The following is a 26096-nucleotide window of genomic DNA, read 5'->3' as shown; positions in this document are numbered from 1 at the left end:
CCTAACCCTCCTGTGAGGGAGGCCTGGCACAGGCCCATGTGAGGCTCAGGGACAGGATGGCTGTACCAGCAGCCGGTGTCAGGCATGTGGTGGGGAAGTTTCCACCTTCAATTCTGTCCTGGTCTAGCCGTCCCCCAGCGGTGCAGGTGGACGTCAAGACGTTTTCTTCCTCCATTTCTTTAGCCCTTAGAAGATGCGCTCCAGCAAAAGTGAGTAAACCGAGGAAGGCCTGGGGCTCCAGAAGTGACACCAACATGGGACAGACCAAAGGGAGCTGGGAGCATGGGCAGCAGCCTGGAGGGAGCTGTCCCTGTGTGTGTGGGATTGAGATGGCCTGACCCACGGACCTCTGCAGAAGGCTCCTGGACAGAATTTACAGAGCTGCCAGAGGGTGTGGAAGACAACAGTGGGTTCAGAGAAAGCCAAGCCAATGACTTTTTGTTCAGTTGGGAGTGGGGGTTGTACAAGAAAGGAAATAAAACATAGTAAATATGTCAGGAAATTTAGTAAGTTGGCCCTCCCTTCTTCCCCCTCCTCCCCACTTGTCTCCAAAGTGGGACAAAGTGGGACAAAGTGGGACAAAGTGGGACCTCTTTTCCTCCCCCTCCCTCTCTCTCCCTCCTTCCTTCCCCTCTTTCTCCCACCTTTCCTTTCCCTCCCTCTCCCATAGCCTCTCCCCCCATGGGCTATAGAGTTGTAGCAGGGTACAAGGTGAATAAAAGTGTCTGCACTGACCCCCACCTTAAACCCAAATGTCAGGTGGTAAACGGCATATGGGTGGCCTTTTCTACAATAAAAGGGGACCTCTAAACTGAAGGAGTAGGACAGGTCAGAATATGCCTAGAAGAGCATTCCAGTCACAGAGAAACAGCACCTGCAAACCCTGAAGGGTTTTGACTATGCCCTCTTCCAAGTGTGGGTTCCCCATGCCCCACTTCCATGGAAGTAGGGTGTTATCCTGCACCCCAGTAGTGGCTCCCCTGGTAGGCACCCAGGGTGAGACCCTGATCATCTGCTTCAGGTGGGGAATCTGTCCTGGTTCCCTGCTAGCAGGGGGATCTGCAAAAGATGGTCACCTGGTGGCGGCCAGAGACACGCCTTTGAGATGCATCAGAGATTGCATCTCTGGTGCGACTGGCAGAGATCGGGCTCCAAGGGGCTTCAGAGCCACCGGAGGCTGGGCTGTTGGCACCAGGGTGGGAGCACTAGGAGGTGGAGGTGAGTGGCAGGGTCAGACCAGCCCACTCCCTGAGGGCATTTCTCCTCCTCGCCCCCCATACTCATTTGCCAGTTGGCCACAACCAATGTCTTCGGTGTTTGGGAACACCCCCTGAATTGTATTTCATTGACTCAAATGTCCTTGGGCCAGCAGAGCTCCTGGCCTCCTGGAATGGTCATCTACTGAGCAGTCCTGCTCCTTCCTTCACCTCTGTCTTATCTCCCTGGCAGGAGCACTGCTTCTGCTCCTTTTACTTCACCCTGCCTGGCCCCCCAATGCTTGTTTGGTTAGCCAATGATGGGTAAGATTCCCCAAGGGGGGAACGACCTAAGACAGGCACGGTTACGTGGGAGGCCCCCAAGGAAGGACTTTGGGGGTTACAGCAAAAGGGGGTGATGGACCCTCGCCCCTCAGCTTTGACGTAGCCTGAGTCCTCATTGTCTTCAAGAAAATCTCCTAATCTCTTGGCTGCCTTACTTCCCTTGCTCCACCTAAACCTGAAACAATGATGGAGGGTGGTGCAGCTCAGCTGGAAAGGGCAGGTCCCCAGGCCTAAGAAAGAATATGTAAAATCCTGTGAAACCTGCTTTGTTTAGAATGCTCTCAGTTGAATGATAAGGGTCCAAAGAAGAAGTAAGTTTGTTCCTTAAAGACTTTTACAGCTCTTTGACCCTGATTCAAAATAGGCCCTCAGAGTTCCTTGTTATCTATTGTTCAATCCTTTCCGGCAATGAGTAATGAGCTTTACCTGAATTCTCATGCAAACGAACCCAATAAAAAGCCTGCTCAGACAGGAGAATGGGGCACTCTCCCTTAGGGGCGCTCTCCCCTAGGGAGGGTAGCCATGGCACTAGAGAGAGTGGCCATTCCGTTCCTACTTCCCCACAGGACCTGGCTGTCTCTGTGTATGTTTTTTCTCGTGTTTCGACGAGCCATCCGCAGCATTCCTTGGTCACTGCCGGTCAGTGGCTGAGACATTGGGGCCTCTGAGGATGGAGAGTCTGGGGAGGCACCTGGAGCTGCAGGTGCTGCAAGTCCATGCTTTGAGCAGTCACAGCTCATGTGGCTAGCTGTGACATCCCCAAGCTCTCACTTGGGAGGGCCCCACCTGAGCTGCAGACATTTAGGAGAGAGGGTGGCACCTCGGGGTTTCCTCTTTCCTCAGCACTCATTCCTGTTATTCTGGGAGGACAACTGACCCAGGAAAGAGAAACTCCTCCCCAGCTGGTGGCAGCTGGAGGACTCAGGCCCACAGAGCTGGTTTGCAGTCGGGGGTCCTGACTGTGGAGGGGGGGGGGGGCAAAAGGGGGCCTCCCTTTTGATTCTCTGCTGGGAGGTTCTGAGGAGAAGGCTGCTATTGGAGGTGTGTCTAGCTGCATGTGGACCCTCATGGTGGAGGGGGAGTAGGGGCAGGGTAGTGACAATGAAGAAGGTACAGGACACTCCCAGACATGCACTGCAAACTGCCGCGTGCGCACAGCACCTGTGTGAATGGGAAGCTGCCAGAGGGAAGATGTGCCTGCTGGGCCCCTGGGAGCACCCCCTCGGATGCAGCGGGGCGGGAGCCACTTTGTTCTGGTGGGGTGCCCAGAGGCTCCCAGAAAGGGTGCTCCCCTGGGAGCCCTGGGACTGCAAGGAAGGCGGCCTTTCTGGGGAGGGTCATCTGTTTCTGCTCAGTCCCGCTGACTGCCTGAGGCTCTGCTTTGAGAACCAGCACAGTGGGTGGCCGAGGTGAGTGGCCTGTGTCCATCCAGGGCAGTACGAGGGAAGGACGCGGAGGGGGATGCTGGTTTTCTTTGGCACCTGGGGCTGCCCAGCTTCACCTGTCTGGCTGCAGCCAGTTCCCTGATGGGATGGGACAGGTGGGTGTGACTGGTGTCTGGACAAAAAGTAGGGGGTTCCCTGAGATGTGGGGGTGCAGTATTCCCAAGCTGGGGAAGTGTCAGCTCTTACTACAAAGCTCCAGGTCCTCAGGATGGGTGATCACGCAGGTGTTTCTGCCCACATTCCTAGATTCGAGGGTCCCCCCCCATAGGCCTGGACTCCCGTGGCTGACCCGTATTACCACTGCCACTCCAAGAGGGGCCCCCAACATCACAAGTGTGCTCACTTATTTTCCTTAACAAAAGGAAAAACTACCAAAAACGTACAAAAGCAACACATGGTTCTTGCAAAAACATTTAGGAATTATAGAAATTTAAAAAGTATAAAGAAGAAACTAAAGTTCACCTGTAACCTCAGAATTATCCAATCAACTTGTCTGTGTGTAGTGCACTTGACAAAAATCGGATCAAGTCACAACTACTGATTTTTAACTACTTAAAACGTGCAGCACTATAGCCACACATTGTTTCATGTCAAAACATAATACAAACCCATTTCCTCGGCCAACACTTTCAGCCCCTGCTCTGCAGCAGGCCCCATGCTCCCCCTCGGAGAGAGGCAAGCAGAACAGTCCTGGGGAGCCTGCCTGCTGGACACAAGGAGCAAAGAAACACGCGCTGTGATGTCAGGGGTGTGCACACTGTGAAAACCATCAGGGAGAGGAGGAGGGTAGTGGTGGGCTTCCATTTGGCGTTCCCTTTGAGGACACAAGAGCAAGAGGCTGGTCCTGTGAATAGCTGGAGAAGAGCATTTTCCTGAGGGGACAGCAAGAGCAAAGGTCCTGAGGCACACTGCTCATTCAGAGGGCATCAAACAAGCCAGAGGGGAAGGAGTTGGGGGCTTCTGGGGGGGGGGGCAGCATTTTTCTCAGAGCCCAGGAAGGGGGCTGGAGTGATGTTTTGGCTGTGGGCAGGAGGGGCCCGGAAGCCCCTACAAGACCAGCTGCGGTGATTTGAGGTCGGTCTATTGGACTTGGATGAGGACAGCGGCGGGTGCTGAGGTGCCGCCTTCGCGAACCACCGAGGGACTGGACTGGGGAGAGAACTGAGGCTGGGTGATCCCGTGGTGGGCCCGGTTAGGACTGTGACGCCAGAGTGAGCGGAGGTCTCTGGGGCCCCTCCGACGTTGGGCAGAGACCTCAGGATGTGAGGCCAGGCTCTGGGAGTGTTCGGGGAGCTCCAGGACAGGACACGGGGTCCGCGCGGTGGTGGGGAGGTTGTGAAAGTTAGGTCTTCACCAGGACAGAGGAGGGGAGGGGGCCTGAGGACTGCAGAGTGGAAGAGAGGAGGAGGGAGCATGCCCGAGGGGTTGGCAGGTACCCACTGCTGGAGGCCCAGGAAGGAGAGGCGAGGGGTAGGAGCGTGCGCTTGGCCGCGCGAGTTTCCATTGCCCACAGCGTGCGGGTTAGCAGAGCAGGGCTTCTACGCCGTGCGCACCCACCTGGTGGGACCCGAAATACCCAGGATTGGGACATCGTCGCACGAACGAAGCTGCGGTTACAGGGAAGTTCAGGGTCAAGAGTATTATATGTAATACCGTTCTACTGTTTGCAAAACCTTTTGATTCTCGCAACAATCCCTAGGAGCTGGCGGGGCCGTATATGTTACCGCCTGTTACCTATTTGGTTCGGGACCGCGGGGGCCCGCGGCTCGTGCAAGTGTGTGTTCTAGCTACTCGGGCGCAGGTGGGAGGGGCGCGTGACTGAGGGCAAGGAACCGAGGATGTGAGGAGAAGACGTGGACCTCGAGAGGCGCAGGGCACCACCCACCCCGGAGCAGACAGTTCCCTGTGGAGGCCACGGGGACAGAGGAGTGCAGGGCGCGACCTCGCAGAGGAGCACACAGACCTGGAGGAGTAGGGGACGCATGGGGCGCAGGGCGCGACCCTGCAGAGGCGCACTCAGACCCGGAGGATCAGAGGACCCGAGGGATGCGTGCGCGCGCGCCCCCTGCTGCCTCCCGGTCCGTCGGCTCCGGGGCGGGGCGGGGCGGGCTCGCGTGCCGGGGTGGGGCCGTCCGCCGCACCGCCGCCTGGTCCCCGAGATGCGAGAGCCCGCAGCCGCGCTGCCACAGCTCCTGGCCCTGGCGGGCTTTCCCCACGGGCGCGCCTGAGCCTCCGAGCCGAGCGGCCCCGGTAAGTGCCCTGGGCGGGCTCCGCGGTCCCTCTGCGCGATGGAGACGCTCGTGGGGAGCCTTCCTCCTACAGGTCCTCCTACCCCATCCTCCGTTAGATTACCCTCCTCCCATCCCATCCCGTTGTCTCAAGGCCCTGGGGTCCAACGGGCAGCTTCTCACGTAAGAATAAAAACGGAACTTTTGAGGAAAGCCTTTCCGCTTCCACTGCTCATGGTCCACTTCCACGGCTCACGATCCCTCAATCCTCCATCCTATCATAGCCTCAGTCCTCGTTCTCCCCCTTCCCCCCTTCCCCCCTTTCCTCCTTCCCCCTATGCAGTGAGTTGAAGCTCATGCTTGTGATCCACCCGCACTGGGGGAGTTGGTCTAATTGCCCTCAGTCTCAGCCAGTTTATTTCAGAAATGTTTTGGGCAGATGCTGGCGGGAGGCCTTGAACCCACGTCCTGAGCTTTCACCAGGGCAGCTGGGGGTGGAAAAGGCCGGGCTGGGGGCTTCCAGAGCCGGTGTGGCACCGCTTGGCTCCTGGCACAGCTCAGCCCCTGCTTCCTGGCAGGGAGTACCAGGCCTAGTTCTCACACTTGGGAAAGGCGGAAGGGCCCATGTTCCAGGAATTCGCTGGGTTGCAGTTCCTCGCACGGAGAAAGTTTTTCCCCTTATTTTGAGTCTTGTTTCGAGTTGCTGAAACTCACAGATTGTGGATTCTTCCTGAGTGGCACAGACCTTAAGGAACTTGCCCACTCTGACATTGTCCCTGGTACTGGTCAAGGTCAGAGGTCAGAGGCTTTGGGCAGTTGAGCCCTCGGGTCCCTCCTGTTTCCTGGTTGGTTCCGAGGGCTGGGGCTGGAGATACTGTATTTGCCCGTCTCCCCGGGAAGCCATCCGACAGGCCTCCAGTTGTTAGTGTCACATTTGGGGGGCATGTGGTCAGGGAGATGGCTTCGGTGGGACCAGCCACAGGCTCTGGGTGTCTGTCCTCAGGCTCTGGGTGCTCTGGATCTCTCCATGAAGGGCACTCCCCAGTGGGCTCTGGGAGAGGCGGGCCCTTAAACCTGCCTGGCTCCTGCCCTGTGTCCATCTGCCGCTAGGGCCTCAGGCCTGGGTGGGGGCCCGTCAGTCATGGGGGAGGGGGAGACCCGGTGGTGACATGCAGGCTGTCCCCACAGGTGCCGCCCTGATGCGGGGGGGCTCTGCCATCGCCTGCGGCCCTCCTGAGGTGGCTGCAGTCACTCTGTTTTGCGGAGGAGGAGTCTGAGGCACTGACCGGCAGAGTCTGGACGCAGGCCGTGTGCGGTTTCTGCCCAGGCTCGGTCCCGGAGCGGTGTGTGCCCTGCGGAAAGAGGGCGGGGGGCACTGCCAGGTGGGGAGGGTTTTTGTTTGTGCTCTGCTTACGTGTGTTTTCTAAAATGGAGTTATCCCTTTCACCTTTTACATGTGAGAAGTTCGGATTCCTCTGAGACGTAGTCAGCTCAGAGCTCGGTGGGGGCGGGAGGCCCATGAGTCACCTGGTCTGGCTCTGCACCTGTTGCTGGTCGGTGTGGCACCCAGCCCCCATGCACCCCCACCCCAGCGCTGTCCATGGCTGCAGGAGGACCCTGGCCTTGGGCAGACACAGGCCAAGAGGAGCCTCGTGGCCCCCTTAGGCAGAAAAGGAAGGTGGTCTTGGGCTGGATCCTGCATCCCTGCTCAGAGGGGCATTTCTGGGGGGAGGTTGGTTTAGGCCAAGGAGGCTTCACGGTTTTGAGGAGAATGCACCAATATTTAGTAAAGCAGAGAAACTCCTGCAGAGTACCCACCCTGTATTTATGACGGAGAGGTTAGGAACTCTGCACACATCACACCCCACGCTGTGTTACACAGTGAGGACTGTGGCTAGGGAGGATGGTGGGGGCGTCGACGGTGGCTTCCACACCCCCAAGTGAAGAGGTACCTGGGGGTACTTTTCTGCTCTTGGTGCTCTTTGCCATACCTGCGTTCATAGGGCCCTCGGAGCACTGAGCTGGGGACCCTGAGGGAGACTGCAGCTTTGTGCAGGGGCGCGTGCTGTGCGGGGTTGGGAGGGGCACCGCACAGGGTGAGCCTGGATCCTTTTCAGCTCCTGCTGTGGGGAGGAGGGTTTGGATGGAGAGTGAGGGGGGTGAGTGCCTGAGGAATGTTTGGGGCAGATGCTGGCAGGAGGCTTTGAACCCATGTCCTGAGCTTTCACCAGGGCATCTGGGGGGAGAACTGGTCCGCTCCTCATCTTCCCAGTTGTCCCCCCACCCAGCATCATCCCTGCCCCGAGGCTCAGGCTGATTTGGGAAGTAGTGGTGCTGGGGACAATGTCTCCTGGTGCTGGGATCTTTTGGGACTGGTGCAGGTCAGCTGTCCCTGTCACCTTTGACTTCGAGAGGTGGCTGGGTGGGTTACTGAGTGGTTGGCCTGTCTCAGGGTTCAGGGAAACCTTCCTGGCCTGATCTCCCCAAGGCTGGAAATGGGCCTGGGTGCGGCTCAGGACTCTCCTGATTGAACTGAGAGAGGCCTTGCAGCTCTGATGGGAGGGTCTTGCATAATGGCGTCCAGCCACCAAGGGCTAGACCTGGCTTCTTGGAGGAGTGTGGGCAAGATGGCCCTGGCACTGGGTGCGGCTGAGAAGGCTGGGTCTTCTGAGGAATCCATCTACCTGTTCCTGCTCCAGCCTGTGGCCACCTGGACCCTGTCCCCACCCACCCATCCCAACCCATGCTCAAAGCTCCCTGTCCCCTACAGCACCACCGCCCTGCACTGAAACCGTGCTTTTGACTTCCAACCCCCTGCTGCCCCGCCACCCTCTGCTCCCTCCGCCCGCTCCGAGCAGAGCTCCCCGCAGGCATTGCCTCGCTGCCGTACCTTTCTATCTCACCACCCTGCAAACTTTGCTTATATTTGCATGTGCATTTGTGTTGTGCCTTTTTAAACATTTTCACCCAAGGATATATTCAATGAATTTTAGAGAGAAAGGAAGGGGGAGAAAGAGAGAGACATTGATGTGAGAGAGAAACATTGATGGGTTGCCTCCCGTACATGCCCAGACTGGGGATCGCACCTGAAAACCTATGTGTGTGCCCTGACCGGGAGTCGAACCACAACTTTTTGTCAGCCCACAGGATGACATTCCAACCACCTAGGCCACCCAGCCAGGGCATACATTTTTTATTGAGTTAAAATTCATATAACATAACATTAACCATTTAAAAGCGTATACAGTTCAGTGGCATTTATATCGTATGTTGCCAGAGTTGTGCGGCTACCACCTCTGTCTAATTCCAAAATATTTCCTTCACCCCAAAGGGAAGCTCTGGACTCTTTAGCAGTCACTCCCCATTTTCCCTCCAGCCCCTGGCAACCATGAATCTACTTTCTGTGTCTATGGACTTGCCTGCTCCGGACATTTCATGCCGTGGAGTCAACGTGTGCCCTCTCAAGGCTGCCTGCTTTCCCGTAGTGCCACGTGTTCCAGGTCCATCCACATCGGAGCATCAGAACGTGGCTTCTGTGGCAGAGTAGGAGCCCCCTGTATGGAGAGAGTGTGTCTTGTTTATCCCTCCACCGGATGATGCACACTTGAGTTGCTTCCCCTGTCCGGCTCCTGTGAGGTGTGGCTGGGAGCATTTGTGTGCCGGGTTTTCCTCAAACGTGTTCTCAGTTCTCTTGGACATCCCCCCCCCCCTAGGAGCGGGGCTGCTGGGTCCTAGGTGACTCCGTGTTCAGCAATTTGAGGAAATACCACACTGCTTTGCACAGCAGCTCAGAGAGCACACGGGTCCCAATTTCTCTGCAGCCTCACCAAGGCCCGTTATTTTCTGTTTATTTTGTTACAGCCATCCCTGTGGGTGTGACGTGGTATCTCAGAGTGGTTTTGGTTTACATTTCTCCAGTGACTAATAGTCTTCAGCATCTTTTCATATGTTTGTTGACTCTGTATTTTCTTTGGAAAAATATCTATTCAAGTTGTTTGCCCATTTAAAAATTGGGTTGTTTGTCTTATTGCTGTTGAGTTGTGGGAGTTCTCTGTGTAGTATGAATACTAGATCCTTATCAGTTGCATGATTGGTAGATATTTTCTTTCAATCTGTGGGATGTCTTTTCACTTGTTTTTGATAGTGTTCCTTAAAGCACAAGTTTTAATTCTGATGAAGTCTAACTTGTCTGTTTTTTGTCTCACTTGTGCTTTTGGCAACATTTCTAAGAATCCATTGCCAAATTTTTACACTCTGGTCTTTTAACTAATGTTGGTTAAGTTTTTCCATATGGTGTGAGGTAGGGACCCAGCTTCATTCTCTGGCCTGTGGATGTCAGTTGTCCCAGCACCATCTGTCAGAGCCTGTCCTTTCCCCGCCAAATGGCCTTGGCACTCTTGTTGAAAGGCAGTTGACCACAGTATGCCTATTCTTATGGTCCTTTTTCTCTTTTTAATGCTTTAAACATTATTAGGGATATTTTCAAATCTTTTATGAAAAAGGACACAGTTTTATAATGAGCCTCTTTATCCATCCATCAGCCAGCACAGGTGGCCAGCTCTCCATCAGCCAGCACAGGTGGCCGGGCTGGTTCCGTTCAGACCCCACTCTGCCCCCGGTGGTGGAAGCCAATCTCTGACTTACCATTTCTTTTGGACGTGTTTTAGTATGCATCTCTAAAATTGGTACACTTTAAAAAGTTAGCTTTTTATATTTTTAACGTAGTGTTTTGTGTGCTATGAGAGACTTAACTGTAACGAGGTACAGTTACATTAGCTACAACAGTGGAGTCACTGCACAGGTGAAAAGGCGACCCCAAAGGCTTCTCCAGGGCTGAGCAGGTCGAGCAGCACCCTCGGACGTGGAGGGCCTGCCCCAAACCTGGGTCAGGCCTCCCTGGAGAAGGTGTTGTTAAGCTCCCCAGTTGGTGAAGTTCATGGAGTCCAGCCTCCAGCAGCAGTGAGCAGAAACAAACAGAAACCCAAGTCCCCTCACTCCTGCAGGTCCCTCCAGTGCCTTTATGGGCAGTGACACATTGTGTTAACTTCAAAGAAGAAACGCTCGAGGGGTTCAGTGCATGAGTGCGGAGCAAGCGAGGAGGGCGAATGTGGAGCCCAAGGGCAGTACCGTTCCACCGCCTCAGGATGAGTGTGGGAACCTTACCCCTGAGCACTTCCCGCCTGGCCTCTGTGCTGTCCTGGCCACCCCCTTGACACCTACATGTTATAAACCCCACGATGCATGGGGTATTGTCATTGTTTTGGAACTGCTGATTATCTTTTGAAGACATTTCATAGCAAGAACAAATGCGCACTTTGTGTTCCATGTACCATCTGGTATCGGTTTCCTTTGGCCTGGAGACACCCTTTCAAAGTTCTTCCAGTGTGGGTCAGCAGGAAGTGAATTCTTTCAGCTTTTGTGTGTCTGAAAAAGTCCTTATTTCACCTTCATTTTTGAAAGGTATTTTCACAGGGTGTGGAATCCTAGGTCTCAGTGTTTTCTTCTCTCCGGGCCTTCAGGCCAGTGCGTCCCTGTCTTCCTGCGCACGTGTTTCTGAGGAGGCATCCGCTGCCCTTCTCACCTTTGTTTCCCTGCCTGGTGACCGTTTCCTCTGGGGGCCATTACATTATTCTGTTTACCGCTGGTTATGAGCATTTGATTATGATGTGCCCGGGTGTCATTTTTTTTTCCACATTTTTTTTTTGTGCTTGGGGGTCATTGACCTTCTGGGATTTGTAGGTTTATAGTTTTCATTACATTTGGAATAATTTCTGCTGTTATTTCTTAATTGTTTCCCCCATCACCTCCTTTATCACCCTATTCTTCAGGGCCCCAGCTGCACCTCCTAAAATACCTGAGTATTTCATTTTCGGTTTGGTGCTATTGTCAATGGTACTGGTTTCTAAAAGTCTGTATTCAGATCGTTCATTGCTGGTCTACAGAAATACAGCGTGCTTTCCTGTGTTACTCTTACCCCATGACCTTGCTGAGCTCAGGTATTGGTTACCCAAGATTTGTCTTAGTAAGGTTGTTGGAATGTGCAGCCGTGTGCCCGTGAACATGGAGTGTGTTCCTTCCTTTCCCAGCTGCATGGCATTTCTTTTTGTCACCTCCTTGTCCTGCCCGGTGCACAAGAGAGAGGTTCGATGGCAGTGGGGTGGAGGGTGGCCTGGCCCTCGCTGAGGGGTGCGGTGTTGGCTGCAGGCTCTTGTGTAGATACCCTCCCTCGGGTGAATTGAGTTAATGACCCATTCTTAGCTCAATGAGGATATTCATTATTATGAATGATTCGGATTTTCTTTCAAAAGCTTTTTTGCATGTACTGAGATAATCATATGTATTTTTCTGTAGTTAATTGATGTAGTGAATTACACTGATGAATTTTTGGATGTGGAAGCGCCCTTGAGTTCTTTGGCTAAATCTCGCTTGTACTGTACTGTCCTCTTTATATTCTGCTGGGTTCTATTTGCTAATATCTAATCGAGGATTGTGTTCCTATGTTTGTGAAGGATAATGGCCTGTAGTTTTTTCTTCTTAAAATTACTTTGCTTTTAGGTATCAGGATAGTGCTGACCTTATAAATGAATTGGCATCTTTAAATTTTGTTTTCAATTTTCTGCCAGAGGTTGCAGAGAATTGGTATTTGTTTATTCCTTAACTGGGGAGAATTCACCAGTGAAATCATTGATGTTGTTGGTGGAACAGATAGAGGACTAAACAGGTTACCTATTTTTTCTCCAGTGAGTTTTGGTATTTTGAGTCTTTCAAGGAATCCATCCATTTTATCTAAACTGTTGAATTTGTGGGGATAGTACCTGTCCTTGTCAACTTGGGCTGCCATAACAAAATAGCACAGCCTGGGCAGCGTAAGCAATGGAAATTTAGTTTTCATAGTTCTGGAGGCTGGGAGCCCAAGATCAGGGTGCCTGCTGGTCCGGTTTCCAGTGAGGGCCTCCTCTGGGCTTGCAGGTGGCCGCCCACACCTGGTGAGGAGAGAGCTCTTTTTTGTCTTACCAGGGCAACAGTTCTGTTGTGTCAGGGCTTCACCTCCGTGACCCTGTTTGACCCTAATTACCTCCTGAAAGGCACTGTCTCCAATGCAGTCCAGTGGAGGATTAGGGCTTCAACATAGGGATTTTCAGAGGGCACAACCAAGCCTCTGGCAGCGTTCTCTTATGTCCCTTCTAGTGTACATGGGGCCTATAGTGATGCCCCTTGTGATATTGGTAATTTGTGTCTCTCTGTGTCTTGATCAGCCTGGCAAGAGGTTTATCAATTGTATTGATCTTTTCAAAGAACCAACTTTTGGCTTTTGCAATTTTTTTCTATTTTTCTGTTCAAGTGCCATTTATTTTTTCCTCTATTATTTTCATCTTTTTGCTCGATTTGGATTTCTTTTTTTTTCTAGTTATTTAAAGTAGAAACTCAGCTTACTTACTTGAGACCTTTTTTCTACTCTAAGCAACCAGCTCCCACCGAAATGCTGCTCAGGATGTGCTGTGTTTTTGTTTTTCCTTCAGTCCGAAAGACGTTCACATTTCTTTGGGACTTTCTCTGTGACCCATGGCTACTTAGAAATGGTTACTTTCCAAATATTTGGACATTTTAAATTTATCTTTGTAGTTTTTAATACTGTAGTTGTCAGCAAACGTACTTTATATAATTTCTATTCTTTTACATTTGTTTTAACTTCCAGAATGGAGTCTGTCTTGGCGAACGTGCTGTGTACGAAGGACGTGTGCTCTGCCTTTGCCAGGGGGAGTGTCCTGTCAGTCCCCGCGGGTTCCTGGCTGCCGCTGCTTGGTTGCTCTGTGTCCTTTGGCGTTTGCTTGCTTGTTCTACTGATCATCGAGAGAGCAGTGTTGAAGTCTCCGATGAATCACCTTTTGTTTTATCAGCTTTTACTTCGAGTATTTTGAAGCATACATGTTGTTACATGCACGCACATTTAGGATTGCCATATCTTGGTGGAAAACTGAACCGTGTATCATTATGTGATAATCCTCCTTGTCACTGGTAATCCCGTTTTTGATATCTAGTTTGTCTGATACTCACACAGCTATGGTAGCCTCTTTTGATTAGTGTTTGCATGGTGTGTCTTTCTCCATCCATTTACTTTACCTGCTTACATCTTTATAGTTGAAGCGTGTTTCTTGTATTTCAAGCGGGCCCATGACACATTTCCAATGTTCTCACGGCACATTCTGCACAGGGTGGAAGCTGTGTGTTTGAGTCTGCCTCACCTTCCAAGTTGCACATGCGTGAGGCCAGGTGAGGGCTCCTGACCACCTCCCCATGCCTGTTGGCCCAGAGCCTGGCGTTGAGTGGTCACTGCACACTCATCTGCAGGGTGTGAGAGGCCTCGGGCATCCTCACTGCACAGAAACCTGAAGTGATGGGCGAGCTGACCAGCCTCAGGACACAGGTGGTAGACTGCCCCTCAGGGGCCGCTGCTCAGATTCAGGCACTCGTGTCCGGCTGTGCTGGTGGGGGCTGGTGGGTTGGGTCAGCTGGGCTTGGTGCAGCTGTGAGTTAGTGGCCAGAGTGGAAGCCCCGCGCTGTAGACTTGAGTGAGAGATTTTACACAGAAAAGAGGAAGCCTATTGGCTCAGAAGTTCAGGGCCGTGAGGGGGGATGGGAAGAGGAAGAAGACCCACCACAAAGGCCACTGAGACAGGACATGCAGTCCCAGGGCTGCATGGAGCCCTGACACTGAGTCTCAGCTGTGTGTGTTCTGCTTGGGGCACCATGTGGAACGGCTTCTGCGTTGTGATGGTAGCCCCACTGTGTTTGTCTACTGTAAGCTTTTCGAGCCAGGCACAAGGGCACCAGGCTGTGCACTGTAGGGGTGTGGTGTCGCCGGTCTCCAGGCCAGGCTAGGGGACCATGATGCTGCCTGTTGAAGGGTGGATGCTGGCCGGGGGTGCACTGAGTGAGATGAGGCTGGAGTGGGTCACCTTGCGTGAGTGGTGACAGAGGAGTGGGACCCCAGTGGTGGGGGTAGAACAGCGTGACACCTCAACCCAGGCACAGGGACCTCAGTTGACATTGCTGCCTTTGGTGGTTTGAGGAGTCATGAAAGCACTGGGGCCACTTTGACATGACTAACTTGATGCTCCTTTTTTGTAGGGGCAAAGACAATGATCCCGCCAGGGGAGTGCATGTACGCGGGGAGGAAAAGAAGGAAGCCCATCCAGAAACAGTAAAGTATCACCTTTTTTTGCTGATTGTGACTGATGAAGAGGGAAGTGTTTGTGTTTTCACTTGCAAAAGTGATTTTTAGGAACGCAGCAAAGGAGGGAGAGGTTTTGGTTGTGTCTCCCCAGGGGACGGAGGGCCTTGCAGGGCCTGGCTGGTGGTGTGCGCGCTGGCCCCTGTGGTGGGGGATCCTGCTGCCCTCCTTCAGTGGTAACCTGGGAGAACCTGCTCTGGCTGCTCTCCTGACTTTGATGGAAGGTGAGGTGAGGGCCCAGTGATGCTCATTTGGCCGGAGGCCCACACGGAGGGCTGTGACGTCACCCCAATCTGTGGCGACAACCCGACCCCTCTCTGCCCATCCTCAGTGAGGGTGTACCGAGCACTCCTTTGAGAGCTTCACCACGGATGAAAGGAGACCACGGGGGGCTCATTCTCCCCACCTGAGGGTGCCCCAAGCTCCATGGCTCCAGCCCTCCATCACCTCTGGAATGCATTGTCATTGCTCACGGTCCCTCTACCTGCCCGTGGCCAGCCCCATGGAGCTCCGGGCCACCGAGATGTGAGGTCTATGGTAGCTGCAGGAATAATGGGGTTTGGGGGATGCCCTGCGGGGCAGTCAGCAGTGAGGCCACCTCTGGCTCCTCCATTAGGGGCCCTGCAGGTGTCCCTCATTGGTTGGGGCTCTGTGTATGTGTAATATAGCTCCGTGTTTAGTAAAGCTGTGTGAGAGAGAGGTAGCTGTGTGTGAGTGTGTGATACAGCTAAGTGTGTAATACAGCTGTGCATAATACTGCTGTGTGTGTGTGTAATACAGCTGTGTGTGTAATGCAGTTGTGTGCACATGTGTAATATAGCTGTGTGTAATGCATCTCTGAGAAACTGTGTGTGTGTCCACAACGCTGTGCGTGTGGGTGCGTACCTGTAGCATTGTCTGTGTGTAGGTCTGTGTTTCTGTGACCCAAGCCTGGCCTCTGGTGGCTGCCGGCTTCAGTGGGAGGTTCTCAGGAATGTGGCACCCCCAGCCCCAAGGATAGGCAGCAAAGGCCCGTGAGGCTGGACTTTGGCAAGTGGATTTATCACCCGAGTCTGTCACTTGGCTGTGGCCTCGAAGCACCACAGACCTTAGGTGGGGTGGGTGCTGGGAGCACAGGCACAGCCCGGTCTGCAGGGGAGGTGGCCGGAGTGCAGCTGTGCGCACCTGGACGAGGGCAAGGCAGATTTGTGCCTCCCACCCGCATCCACGCAGAATAGCAGGCTATTAATTGCAAGAAGGTAAATCAAGGCCCAGACCCAACAAGCACATGTATGTCTAAACTGGGATTGTTCAGTCAACGATGTGGGCATCTGTGACGTTGGCAGGTCGCCAAACTGCTCGGCATTGGAGATGTGCCTGTCGCCCGCCTGGGCACACAGCATAGTGCAGACCTTGGTGATCTGTGCGCTTTTGTCACTAGGGGGGTTTTGGAGCCACTGTGTTTCCTTCTCTCTGAACTGTCTGCGTTGGTAACTTTGCTCATTTTTCTATTAAATTTTTAATGCTTTTGTGCTTCTTGGTCCTTAGGAACGTGCACACTTAGGGAGACTAATTCTTGAGTGTGTTTCAAATACTTTTCTCCAGTTTTCTTTTTTTTTTTTTAAATCCTCACCTGAGAACATTTTTTCATTGCTTTTAGAGAGGGGAAGTGGAGGGAGAAAGAGAGAGATACATGAATGTGAGAAAGAAACATTGATTGGTTACCTTCTTGTATGCATCCCAACAAGGGCACAAACCTGGTATGTGCCCTGACTGGGAATTGAACCCCCAGCCTTTCAGTTGATGGGATAATGATCCACCCAACTGAGCCACACTGGCCAGGGCTCCCAAGTTTTAATTTATTTATGGTGTTCTTTGTCATGCAGAAAAATTTAATTTTTATGATGTTGAATTTATTAGTCTTTTCCTTTGTGGCTAATCAATGTTATGTCACGATTAGAAAGATGTCTGCTTCATTTTTATAAGTGAATTTTGCAAATATTTCTTCTCAACTTTTATGGATTCCTTAAAAAAATTAATTTCGAGCCCCTGGAACTTTTCCTGGTATAAGGAATGAGGTCTGAATCCATCTCATTCTTTTCCCTTATGGCTGCCGGTTGTTGGTAATACTTTCATTGAATTACCACTCTTTCCCTCACTGATTTAAGTGGCATCAGACATTTTATTTATTTTTCTTTAACTGTTTTCCTTTTTACTGAACTTACTGGGGTGACAGTGGTTAACAAAATGATGCAGGTTTCAGGTGCACAATTCCACAGCACATCATCCACACACTACATCGTGTGCACCACCTCAAGTCAAGTCTCTCCATCACCGTTTATCCCCCGATAGCCTCCTCTACCTCTCCCTAACTCCTTTCGCCCCACCAGTAATCACCACACTTGTTCGTGTGCGTGAGTTTCTTCTCTGTTTTCCTTTACAGCTCAAACCCTCTACCAACCCACCAAGCCCCTCAACATCCACCCCAGCTGTCAGCCTGTTCTGGATCTATGAGTCTGTCTCCGTTTTGCTTGCTAGTTCATGCTGTTCATTACATTCCACATATGAGTGAAGTTATATGGTATTTGTCTTTCTCTGTCTGGGTTATCTCAATTAGCATAAGGCTCTTGAGGTCCATCCATGCCATTGCAAAGGGTAAGATTTCCTTTTTTATGGCTGATAAGTATTCTATTGTGTAAATGTACCAGAACTTTTTTATCCACTCATCTACTGCTGGATAGTGGGGCTGCTTCCAAACCTTGTCTGTTGTAAATAGCGCTGCAGTGAACATGGGGGTGCATATATTCTTTCAATCAGTGTTTCAGATTCCTCCGGATGTACTCCCAGAAGTGGAATCACTGGGTCATAAGGTAGTTCCATTTTTAATTTTTTTTCTTTTTTAGGTAAGCCCATACTGCTTTCCACAGTGGCTGCACCAATGTGCATTCCCACCAACAGTGCACTAGGGTTTCTCTTTCTCTACATCCTCACCAGCACTTGTAGTTTGTTGATTTATTGATGATGGCCATTCTAACAGGTGTGAGATGGTATCTCGCTGTGGTTTTAATTTGCATTTTTCTGATGGTTAGTGGCATTCACAGAGCATCTTTTCATATGTTTATTTGCCAAGTCTATGTCCTCTTCAGAGAAGTATTTATTGAGGTCCTTTGCCCATTTTTTAAATGGATTGTTTTTTAGGGTGTTGAGTTGTATAACTTCTTTATAAATTTTGGACATTATCCCCTTATCAGATGTATCATTGGTGAATACATTCTCCCATTCAGTGGATTGTCTTTTCGTTTTGTTGATGATTTCCTTTACTGGGCAAAACTTTTTAGTTTGATGTAGTGATGTTTGTTTATTTTTTCTTTTGTTTCCCTTGCCCAAGGAGATATATCAGAAAAAAATAATGCTACAAAAATGTCTGAGATTTTACTATGTGTGTTTTCTTCTAGGATTTTTATGGTTTCAAGTCTAATATTTAAGTCTTTAATCCATTTTGAGTTCATTCTTTTATTTTGTGTAAGAAAGTGGTCTAGTTTTTTTGCATGTACAGTCCAATATTTCCAACACCGTTTATTGAATAGACTGTCTTTACCCCATTGTATGTTCTTGCCTCCTTTGTCAAATATTAATTGATTGCAAAGGCATGAATTTATTTCTGGACTTTCTATTCTGTTCCACTGATCTGTGTGTCTGTTTTATGCCAGTACCATGCTGTTTTGATTATTGATGCCTTGTAGCATAGTTTGATATCAGGTAGTGTGATTCCTCCAACTTTGTTCTTCTTTCTCAAGATTGCTATGGCTGTTCAGAATCTTTCATGGTTTCATACGGGTTTTTGAAATATTTGTTTTAGTTCTGTGAAATGCACCATGGGTATTTTGATAGGAATTGCATTGAATCTATAGATTGCTAATGATATTAATTCTTCTTATCTATGAACATGGTATATGCTTCCACTTATTTATATCTCTTTCAGTTTCTTTCAGTTTCTAAACTGAGCATTTTAGACTAACGATTTGAGAAACTCACGAGGAGCAGCTGGGTGTGCGCATGTGTGCAGAGCATCTCCACAGGAACGTGTTCTGGGAAACTGGGGGCCAGAGCACTTCTGTTCTTGATGTCTGAGTGCAGGACACCAGAGCCTGCAGCCCCTCCTTGGGAGTGAGCTACAGCCCTGCATCCCAGCGGTGGTCCCAGCCTCTTCATGGTGGTGGAGCGCGGTGGGGCTGTGGTCTGGCCCTGCCCTCTGGAGTGGGTGGTGGGCAGTGTGTCCGTGCATGCCCACCTTTCCCCAGGAAGGTGAGGGTGATGAGAGCCATGGAGCAGGGGTGAGCAGAGAAGACACAATTTGGCTAGACTTAATGGGCTCCCGGTTCCTGGGCAGAACCTGAACCTGAAAAGGTTCCTTGGGGCTGAACACAGAGAGTGGATGCAGAGAGAGTGGACCTTGGTGCTGTTGGGTGCGTGGGCCTTCCCGATGCAGCGTGACTGTGCTCTCCGGGTGGCACGTTGAGCTCCCTGGGGTGAGGGAGTGGTGAGCATTCCCTTCTGTGGTCTGCATTTTCTGTCTTCGTGAGGCTATAACTGAAGTAGCTGGAGCTGCACAGATTTAAAGTGCACAGTCCAGTCAGTTTTAACACATGTGCACACTCATGAAAGCATCCCTGAAACCAAGGTCACAGACAGGCCTGTCACACCCTGCGTTTCCCTGTCATTCCTTCCTGTACCTAGTCCCCGGAAACCTGTGACGTGCTCTGCCCTGCAGACTGGCTTGCATTTCCTGGAAGTTTCTATAAAGGGAATCACATGCCACTGTGCTGGGCTCCTTTGACTGCGCAGAACAACTCTGAAAGGAGATCCCTGCACGGTTGGTACATCGGAGCCCTGCCCAGACTGGAGGCTCCACGCTCACTCGTTCATTCGCAGGCAGACAGAGACTTGGGCTGGCCCCAGTTGCAGGCCTTTGCGACTGGAGCTGCTGTGGACGTCAGGGTGCAGGCCTTTGTGTGGCTGCATGTTTCCATTTCTCTTGAATAAATACCTGGGCGTGGAACTGCTGAGTCATGGAGCGGCTGTGCGTTCAACTTCTTAAGAAACCACCAGACTGTTTCCGAAGCGGTTGCACTGTTTACATCTCGGCGGCCGAGCATGAGTGTCCTGGCTCCTCTGCACTCGGCCCAGGGCCTGGACACGGGTCCCCTTAGCATCGGCCCTGCTGGTCTGCGGTTCTCACCCTGTATTTCCCTGGTGACTGCTGGTGCTGAGGGCCTTTCAGGCGCTTGTTTGCCAACCACACTTCTTTGGTGAAGCGTCTGCCTAAGTGATTTGCCTATCTTATCAGATTATTTGTCTTTTCGCTGAGTGGTAACACTTGATTACATGTTCTGGATATAAGCTCTTGTGAATTTTTTTTTTCCTGTCTATGGCTTCCCTTTTGATCTTTGTAATGGTGACTTTCAAAAGACATTGTAAAATTTTCAATGAAGATCAATTTATCCACTTTTTAAAAAAGATTTTATTTATTTATTTTTAGAGAGGGAAGGGAGGGAGAAAGAGAGAGGGAGGGAAACATCAATGTGCGGTTGCTGGGGGTCATGGCCTGCAACCCAGGCATGTGCCCTGACTGGGAATCGAACCTGCAACACTTTGGTTCGCAGCCTGTGCTCAATCCACTGAGCTACGCCAGCCAGGGCTACACTTTTTTTTCATTTACGATTGTGTGTGTGTGTTCTAAGAGTCTGGGACCACTGTAAGGTCACTAAGACTTCCTCACATCTTCTTGTAAAGTTATACTGTAGGATGTAGCAGATTCAGGCCTATGACCTGTTTTGTGAATCTGTGGGTGTAGTGCGAGGTAAGGGTTGATGTTCACTTGTTTCCATGAATATCCAGTTGATCAGCACCATTTATTGAAAAGACTTTCCTTTCCCTATTGCATTGCTTTAATAGTATCTTTGTCAAATGAATTGACCAAAATATGTGGGTCTATTTCTAAGACTATTTTATACCATCAATCTATATTTATATCTTGTCTCTAATACCAAATCATCTTGAATATTGTAGCTTTTGAGAAGGCTTAGAAGCAATAGGGTAAGTCCTCCAACTTCATTCCTCTTTCCTAATAGGCTGTTCTAGGTCCTTTGCATTTATACACACATTTAGAATCAGCTTGTCAATTTCTAGAAAGGCCTGTGGGACTTTTACTTGCTGTTGCAGTGGATCTATGGATGATATTCCGGGAGTGTTGCTACCGTGACGATACTGAGTCTCCAGTCCATAAATATGGTGTATCTTTTCAGTTATTTAGGTCTTTAAAATTTCTTTTCAGCAATATTCTATAGTTTCGATTTAGGTGTCTGGGATGTCTTTTGTTAGATTTATTATAAGAATTTCATATTTTTGGTGTCACAAGGCTTCCTTTGTGCCTCTCCTTCCATCTGAGCTGACCGTGGTCCCTCCTGCATGGGTCCTGTGCCCCTGGTCCCAGCCCCTGGTCCCAGCCCCTGGTCCCTATGCTTCCTGCTGAGTCTCTGCCCTGAGGGATGGCGCTTCCTCCACGTATCCCTTACCCCACCCCTTCTCACCCACCGGGCTCTGGGATGGGCGGTTCGGCTCCGGCCCCTGGGGCTGGGAGTGGAGTGGAGAAGCTGCATCCCAGGGCAGCCAGGTGGTCTGAGAAAGTTTGAAAGAGCAGAGTGGCGACTGCCAAGCTCTTCAGACACCCGTTTCTTCAGCAGGCGAGTGTCTGTCCCCCAGGTGTCCCATGGGGCGAGGGGTGGGAGAGTAGTCACGCTCAGCTCATTCTCAGACACGTGCTCTCTGGGGAGGCAGGTGGGCAGGCGACTGCTCCCCCAGGTCTGTGTAGAGACGAGATGTGAGCCAGGGCCTCCTGCCCAGGTCCCAGTGTCGCTCCCCTTCTCTGACCCCACATGCGCCGTTGGTGCTGCCCTGCTTCTGCGAGGCTCTCTCACGGGCAGAGAGGGCCTCTTCTCTGGCCAGCAAGTGCCGGTCTACACTGGACTCTGCTCAGTTTCTCTCCAAGCCTCTTGCCTGTTTATGTTTTGGCTAGTGGTGTGAGTAACTCTGGTGTAAGGGCCTCATTAAAACCAAAACAAACAAACAAACAAACAAATGAAAAACCCACAAAAAGCAAAAAGATAGCCAAGGATATAGGAGAACATTTTTGAAAAGTATATATATATCAAGGGACTTGTATCTAGAATATATAAAGAACTCCTACAACTCAACAATAAAAAGACAAACAACCCAATTAAAAATGGGAAAAGGGCCCTGGCTGGCGTAGCTCAGTGGATTGAGCGTGGGCTGTGAACCAAAGCATCGCAGGTTTGATTCCCAGTCAGGGCACATGCCTGGGTTGCAGGCCATGACCCCCAGCAACCGCACATTGATGTTTCTCTCTCTCTCTCTTTCTCCCTCCCTTCCTTCTCTAAAAAATAAATAAATAAAATCTTAAAAAAATGGGAAAAGGGATTGAATAGATATTTCTCCAAAGACGACAGAAAAATGGCCAAAAACTACATGAAAAGGTGCTCAACATTATTGGTCTTTAAGGACATGCAAGTCAAAGCATGTCGAGATGCCGCTTCACACCAGGGAGCCTGTCTCTTAGAATGAAAAGAGAACTCATGAGTGCGGGCAGGGTGTGGAACAACTGAGTCCCTCCTGCAAGCGGTGCGAAGTGGTGCGGCCCTCGTGGGATCAGTTTGGCAGTTTTTTGAAAAGTTAAGCACAGAGTCACGCATCCACCCAACTACTCCACAGCGGGGCTTGTGTCCAGGGGAGCTGAGCCCACTCGTCCAAGCGAAAACTTAGACGCAGATGTCTCTGCAGCGTATTCTCTGTACCCACCAAGGGGAAGTGACTCAGAGGTGCCTGGGCTGGCGGGGGGTCAAGCAAAATGTGGTAAATCCATGTGGAGGAACATTATTCAGCCTTAAAAAGGAACAAAGTTCTGATAAATGCCACACCATGGGTGACTCTTAAAAACCCGATGTTCAGTGAATGAAGCCAGACACGAAAAATCCCACATTGTATGGTTCCATTTATGCGAAACGTCCCAAACAGGCAGATCCTTGAGATGGAGAGCAGATGGCGGTTCCCTGGGCCGAGGGTGGGGGGCAGGCGGAGCGCAACTGGGTATGGGTTTTATTTGGGCCTGATGACACGGTTTGGACCCTGACAGAGGTGGTGGTTACACAACACTGCGGATGTCGGCAATGCCACTGAACTGCACTCTTCACATCGGTTGGTTTTCTGTTATGTGAAGGACCTCTCAACCAAAGAAAGAAGTGACTGGGGGGCAGGGGCTGGAGGTGCTGCCGTGGTTCTTGTGGCCGAGGCCCTCAGACAGCACGGGGGCTGGGTCTGCAGACAGAGCAGGGAGCGCAGCCTGCTTACAGACTGCTTTCAGTGTATGTCCAAGGGAACGCGCAATAGAAAACTGAGAACTTCCGGACGGAAGAGACCCAAGCGCCTGAAGGCAGCAGGAGCCCAGGGAGGGTCGGCCCTGCAGCCGGCGCCCCCCTCCCAGCAGCTCCAGTGCTCGGGCCACATTTAAGGGCAGAAGGTTTCCTGTGACGAGATTGAGGAGGGACACGTGGGAGAAGCTGTTCTGTGAGGCAGGAAATAGGGTCAGGTGAAGGGGACTGTCATCCTGGAGGGCATGAGGGTCAGATGAGAGAGGTGGGGGTCTGGGGTCAGGGAGGGTGGGCGGGGGACACTCCCTTTGAGGGTAGAGCAGGTCTGTTGTGGGCGAGAGGAAAAAGCAGTCAGGGTCTTGCCCTCCTGCATGGCGGCACCACCCTTGATGGCAGGCCTTGGAAGGGTCGGCGGGACAGCAGCCATGGTGCCTGGGGTTCTTACTCACCTTCACCTCATTCCCTTGCAGCCCTGCTGTGTAGAGGGGAAGGGGAGGCCCAGGGAGGCCACTTGCACCCAGACTGCAGGACTAGGAATCCAGGTTCTAAGAAGGCCGTGTGTTGAGACTCGGAGGAGTTACTGAAAGAGGCTGAACAGATGCGGCCTCGGGCCAGCTGTCCTCTCACTTACGGGACAGTTAGCACAGAGAGGTCAGGAACTGTGCTAGAGTCACACAGCTCTCACCGAGCCACATTCTCAGGCTACAGCTGTTCTTCATCTCTGGGTTCATTCTCTCCCAGTAATGAGAGGTAGTCACACTGAGGTGCAGCCTCAGGTTCTCCGCATGCGCGTTTTCAGGCATGGGCGAGTTCTGGTTCCTCCCAGCACTTTTTTCCCTGGCGGCGGTTCCATTTGGAAACAGGGACAGGTTTCTTCCTGTGTGGCCGATGGCCTCTGGTGGGGTCACCCGAGTCTGACTGTGGTCATTTCCTCACAGGAAGCCCGCTGGGGGCGCTGAGAAGTCGAACCCTTCCAAGCGGCACCGAGACCGCCTCAATGCCGAGCTGGACCACCTGGCCAGCCTGCTGCCGTTCCCACCAGACGTGGTCTCCAAGCTGGACAAACTCTCAGTCTTGCGTCTCAGCGTCAGTTACCTCAGGGTGAAGAGCTTCTTCCAAGGTAGGACTGTCACCTGTGTCCAGCTGTGCCCAGCTGGGTCTCACCTGGGTTCCGCCCCCCCTCTTTGCTGGGATGGTCCAGTTTGTGCCTCTTGTCTGGGCGACCATGTAGAGGAGGGCTTGCTGAGTGTTGATGAACCAGAGCAGCTCTGGTGGGAGGGGCAGGGCCGGTTCTCCCCCTCTTGGCCTCACTCACTGCCTGGGCCCTGGGGCGTCCTCACAACCCCAGGGCTCCAGGGGACCAGGCAGGCCTGCTTTGTGTCCTGCTATGGACCAGTGTAAGGCTGGGTGGCCGGCCGCCGTGTGATTGCTTTGGCTGTCCTGGGTGTCCGGCGTGCTTACCCACATCTGATGCTCTGGGTCATGCTATTTTCCATGTGGCCTGGCTCAGCTCCTGAGAAAGAAATGTGGTTGCCACCGATTTTAAAACCTGTGACTGCCACTCCCAGTGAATTAAGTGTGAGCTTTTTACAAAAGCATGAACTTATGATGTGTCTTTGGGAGCAGGTAAGGTAACTCTCTCAGGTGGGCATGTGTGGGCAACAGGGAGCGGTGGGGACACAGCAAACTGTAGAGTTCCTGCTCTACCTACCGTCAGTGTTTGTGCCTCCGCTTGCTGCTGAGCAGAACGCCTTGGGCTGCAGTGAGGATGGACGGTGGGTGAGGGCTGAGGCCTGGATGGTGTGAACCAAGTCTGTCTACATCCCACACCAGCGGGAGCAGTTTTCACGGAGATGTGACGGGGGTGTGACTCAGCCTCTGCCCATTGCTAGCTTTCTCTGTTCCTCCGGGAGAGGGAGGGTGGCTTTCCTGAGGACTCAGCTCTGGCTGCCCTGCACTCCAGTTGGACACTGATCCCTCCTCCATAGGGTCCCCTTGGCCTTCTTTCCTCTCATGGAGCAGGAGCCCCACACCCTCCGGCCACTTCCGGCCTCCGAGAGCCCCTGTTGTGTGTGTGAGGACTGTGCACAGGTGGTCTCGGTTCCCTCCCAGCCCTGCGTGAAGCCCAACTGTCTGTGTTCCCACTCTGCCCTGGGGCTGGCCCTGAGCCCCGCCGAGCTGTCCCACTGTGGAAAGGCCCTCTGCCCCCACGGGAGGCCGAGCACATAAGGCTGTGGCCTGGGAATGTGCTGAGTGGGGCTTGGTCCTGTGCACTGGCAGCTGAGGTGTCGGCTATGCCTGAGCTCCCTGGGGTGTCCCAGCCCCTCATGCATATCCATGACACCCGAAGCCACCTGCCTGTGCCCATGCCACACTCACGTACATGGGCACCTTAGGCGGGGATGGTGGGTGAGATTTTGCAGCCTGGGCCTGGAGCTCACCCAGCACCCAGCCCAGGTCAGTCTCCCCAGAAAAGCGCACACTTTTCCTTTGGGTTAAAAGGCTGCTGTCCAGGGTCTCTTACCCAGACCCTGGTGTGTGGAGGGGCAAGCTCATAAAACATTTCCTGAAAAGTAGGATTGGAGAATAGCAGAGAACAGTGGGTGCCACAGGGTTCGGGGGGGGGGGCTCAGTGGGAGTCACCAGGAGGGTCGGGTGGGCTGGAGGGCTTCCCGGAGGAGGTGAGGGGGCCAGGCCCTCTGCAGGCTGCACTGAGGTGTTCCTGCATCCTTCATGGGCCCTCTTCAGTGTTCCTGCCTTCCTGCTATAGTCTGGGCCCCTTCCCCCGCAGGGGCAGAGGGATTTTCTGTCCCTATTCCAGCTGCACTGGGGTTTTACCAGGCCCTAGGGTGATGGGCTTGCTGCCCCCCTCCCCTGGCCTGCACCAGAACTCTCCCAGCCCCCTCTTCTCCCTGACCACCCTGAGTTCCCCACAGAAGCAGCTTCAGTGGTGCAGGCTCCACCTTGAACCTTTATAGCTGCCAGTGTTCTGGTTCTCTCCCTGGGTGCTGGGCCCACATACAGAATCATGTCTGAGGTGTGTCTGAACTCTCCTTCCCCGTGCCCACAATAGCAGGCTTGTGTCCTGTCTGTCCCCAGAAGTACCTTTATTTCCTTAGATTTCTGGTTATTGATTGCCCTGGGACCTCAGGTATCTGCTGAGCCCATGAAAACTTGCAAACTTGCAGGTCACTTGGTGTTTTGTTGTGAGGAGACTGGCTTTGGGC

The 26096-nt window shown here is 52.1% G+C and overlaps 1 protein-coding gene across 1 annotated transcript in view; it reads left to right on the top strand.

The window, feature by feature from the left end:
- Window positions 1-5117: 5117 nt before the first annotated feature.
- AHRR (aryl-hydrocarbon receptor repressor) overlaps window positions 5118-26096 on the top strand; it is an 81870-nt gene continuing 60891 nt past the window's right edge. The window contains exons 1-3 of the mRNA XM_028523185.2: window positions 5118-5236; window positions 14344-14416; window positions 23808-23989. Coding sequence (XP_028378986.1) covers window positions 14355-14416; window positions 23808-23989 — 244 coding nt within the window. The 5' untranslated portion in view covers window positions 5118-5236; window positions 14344-14354. The remainder of the gene's footprint in view (window positions 5237-14343; window positions 14417-23807; window positions 23990-26096) is intronic.

Source organism: Phyllostomus discolor, chromosome 3 (assembly GCF_004126475.2).
Source record: "Phyllostomus discolor isolate MPI-MPIP mPhyDis1 chromosome 3, mPhyDis1.pri.v3, whole genome shotgun sequence".
Taxonomy (NCBI): Eukaryota; Metazoa; Chordata; class Mammalia; order Chiroptera; family Phyllostomidae; genus Phyllostomus; species Phyllostomus discolor.
Note: the sequence above shows the minus strand (reverse complement) of the source record. Positions and strands in the feature narration are given on the sequence as shown.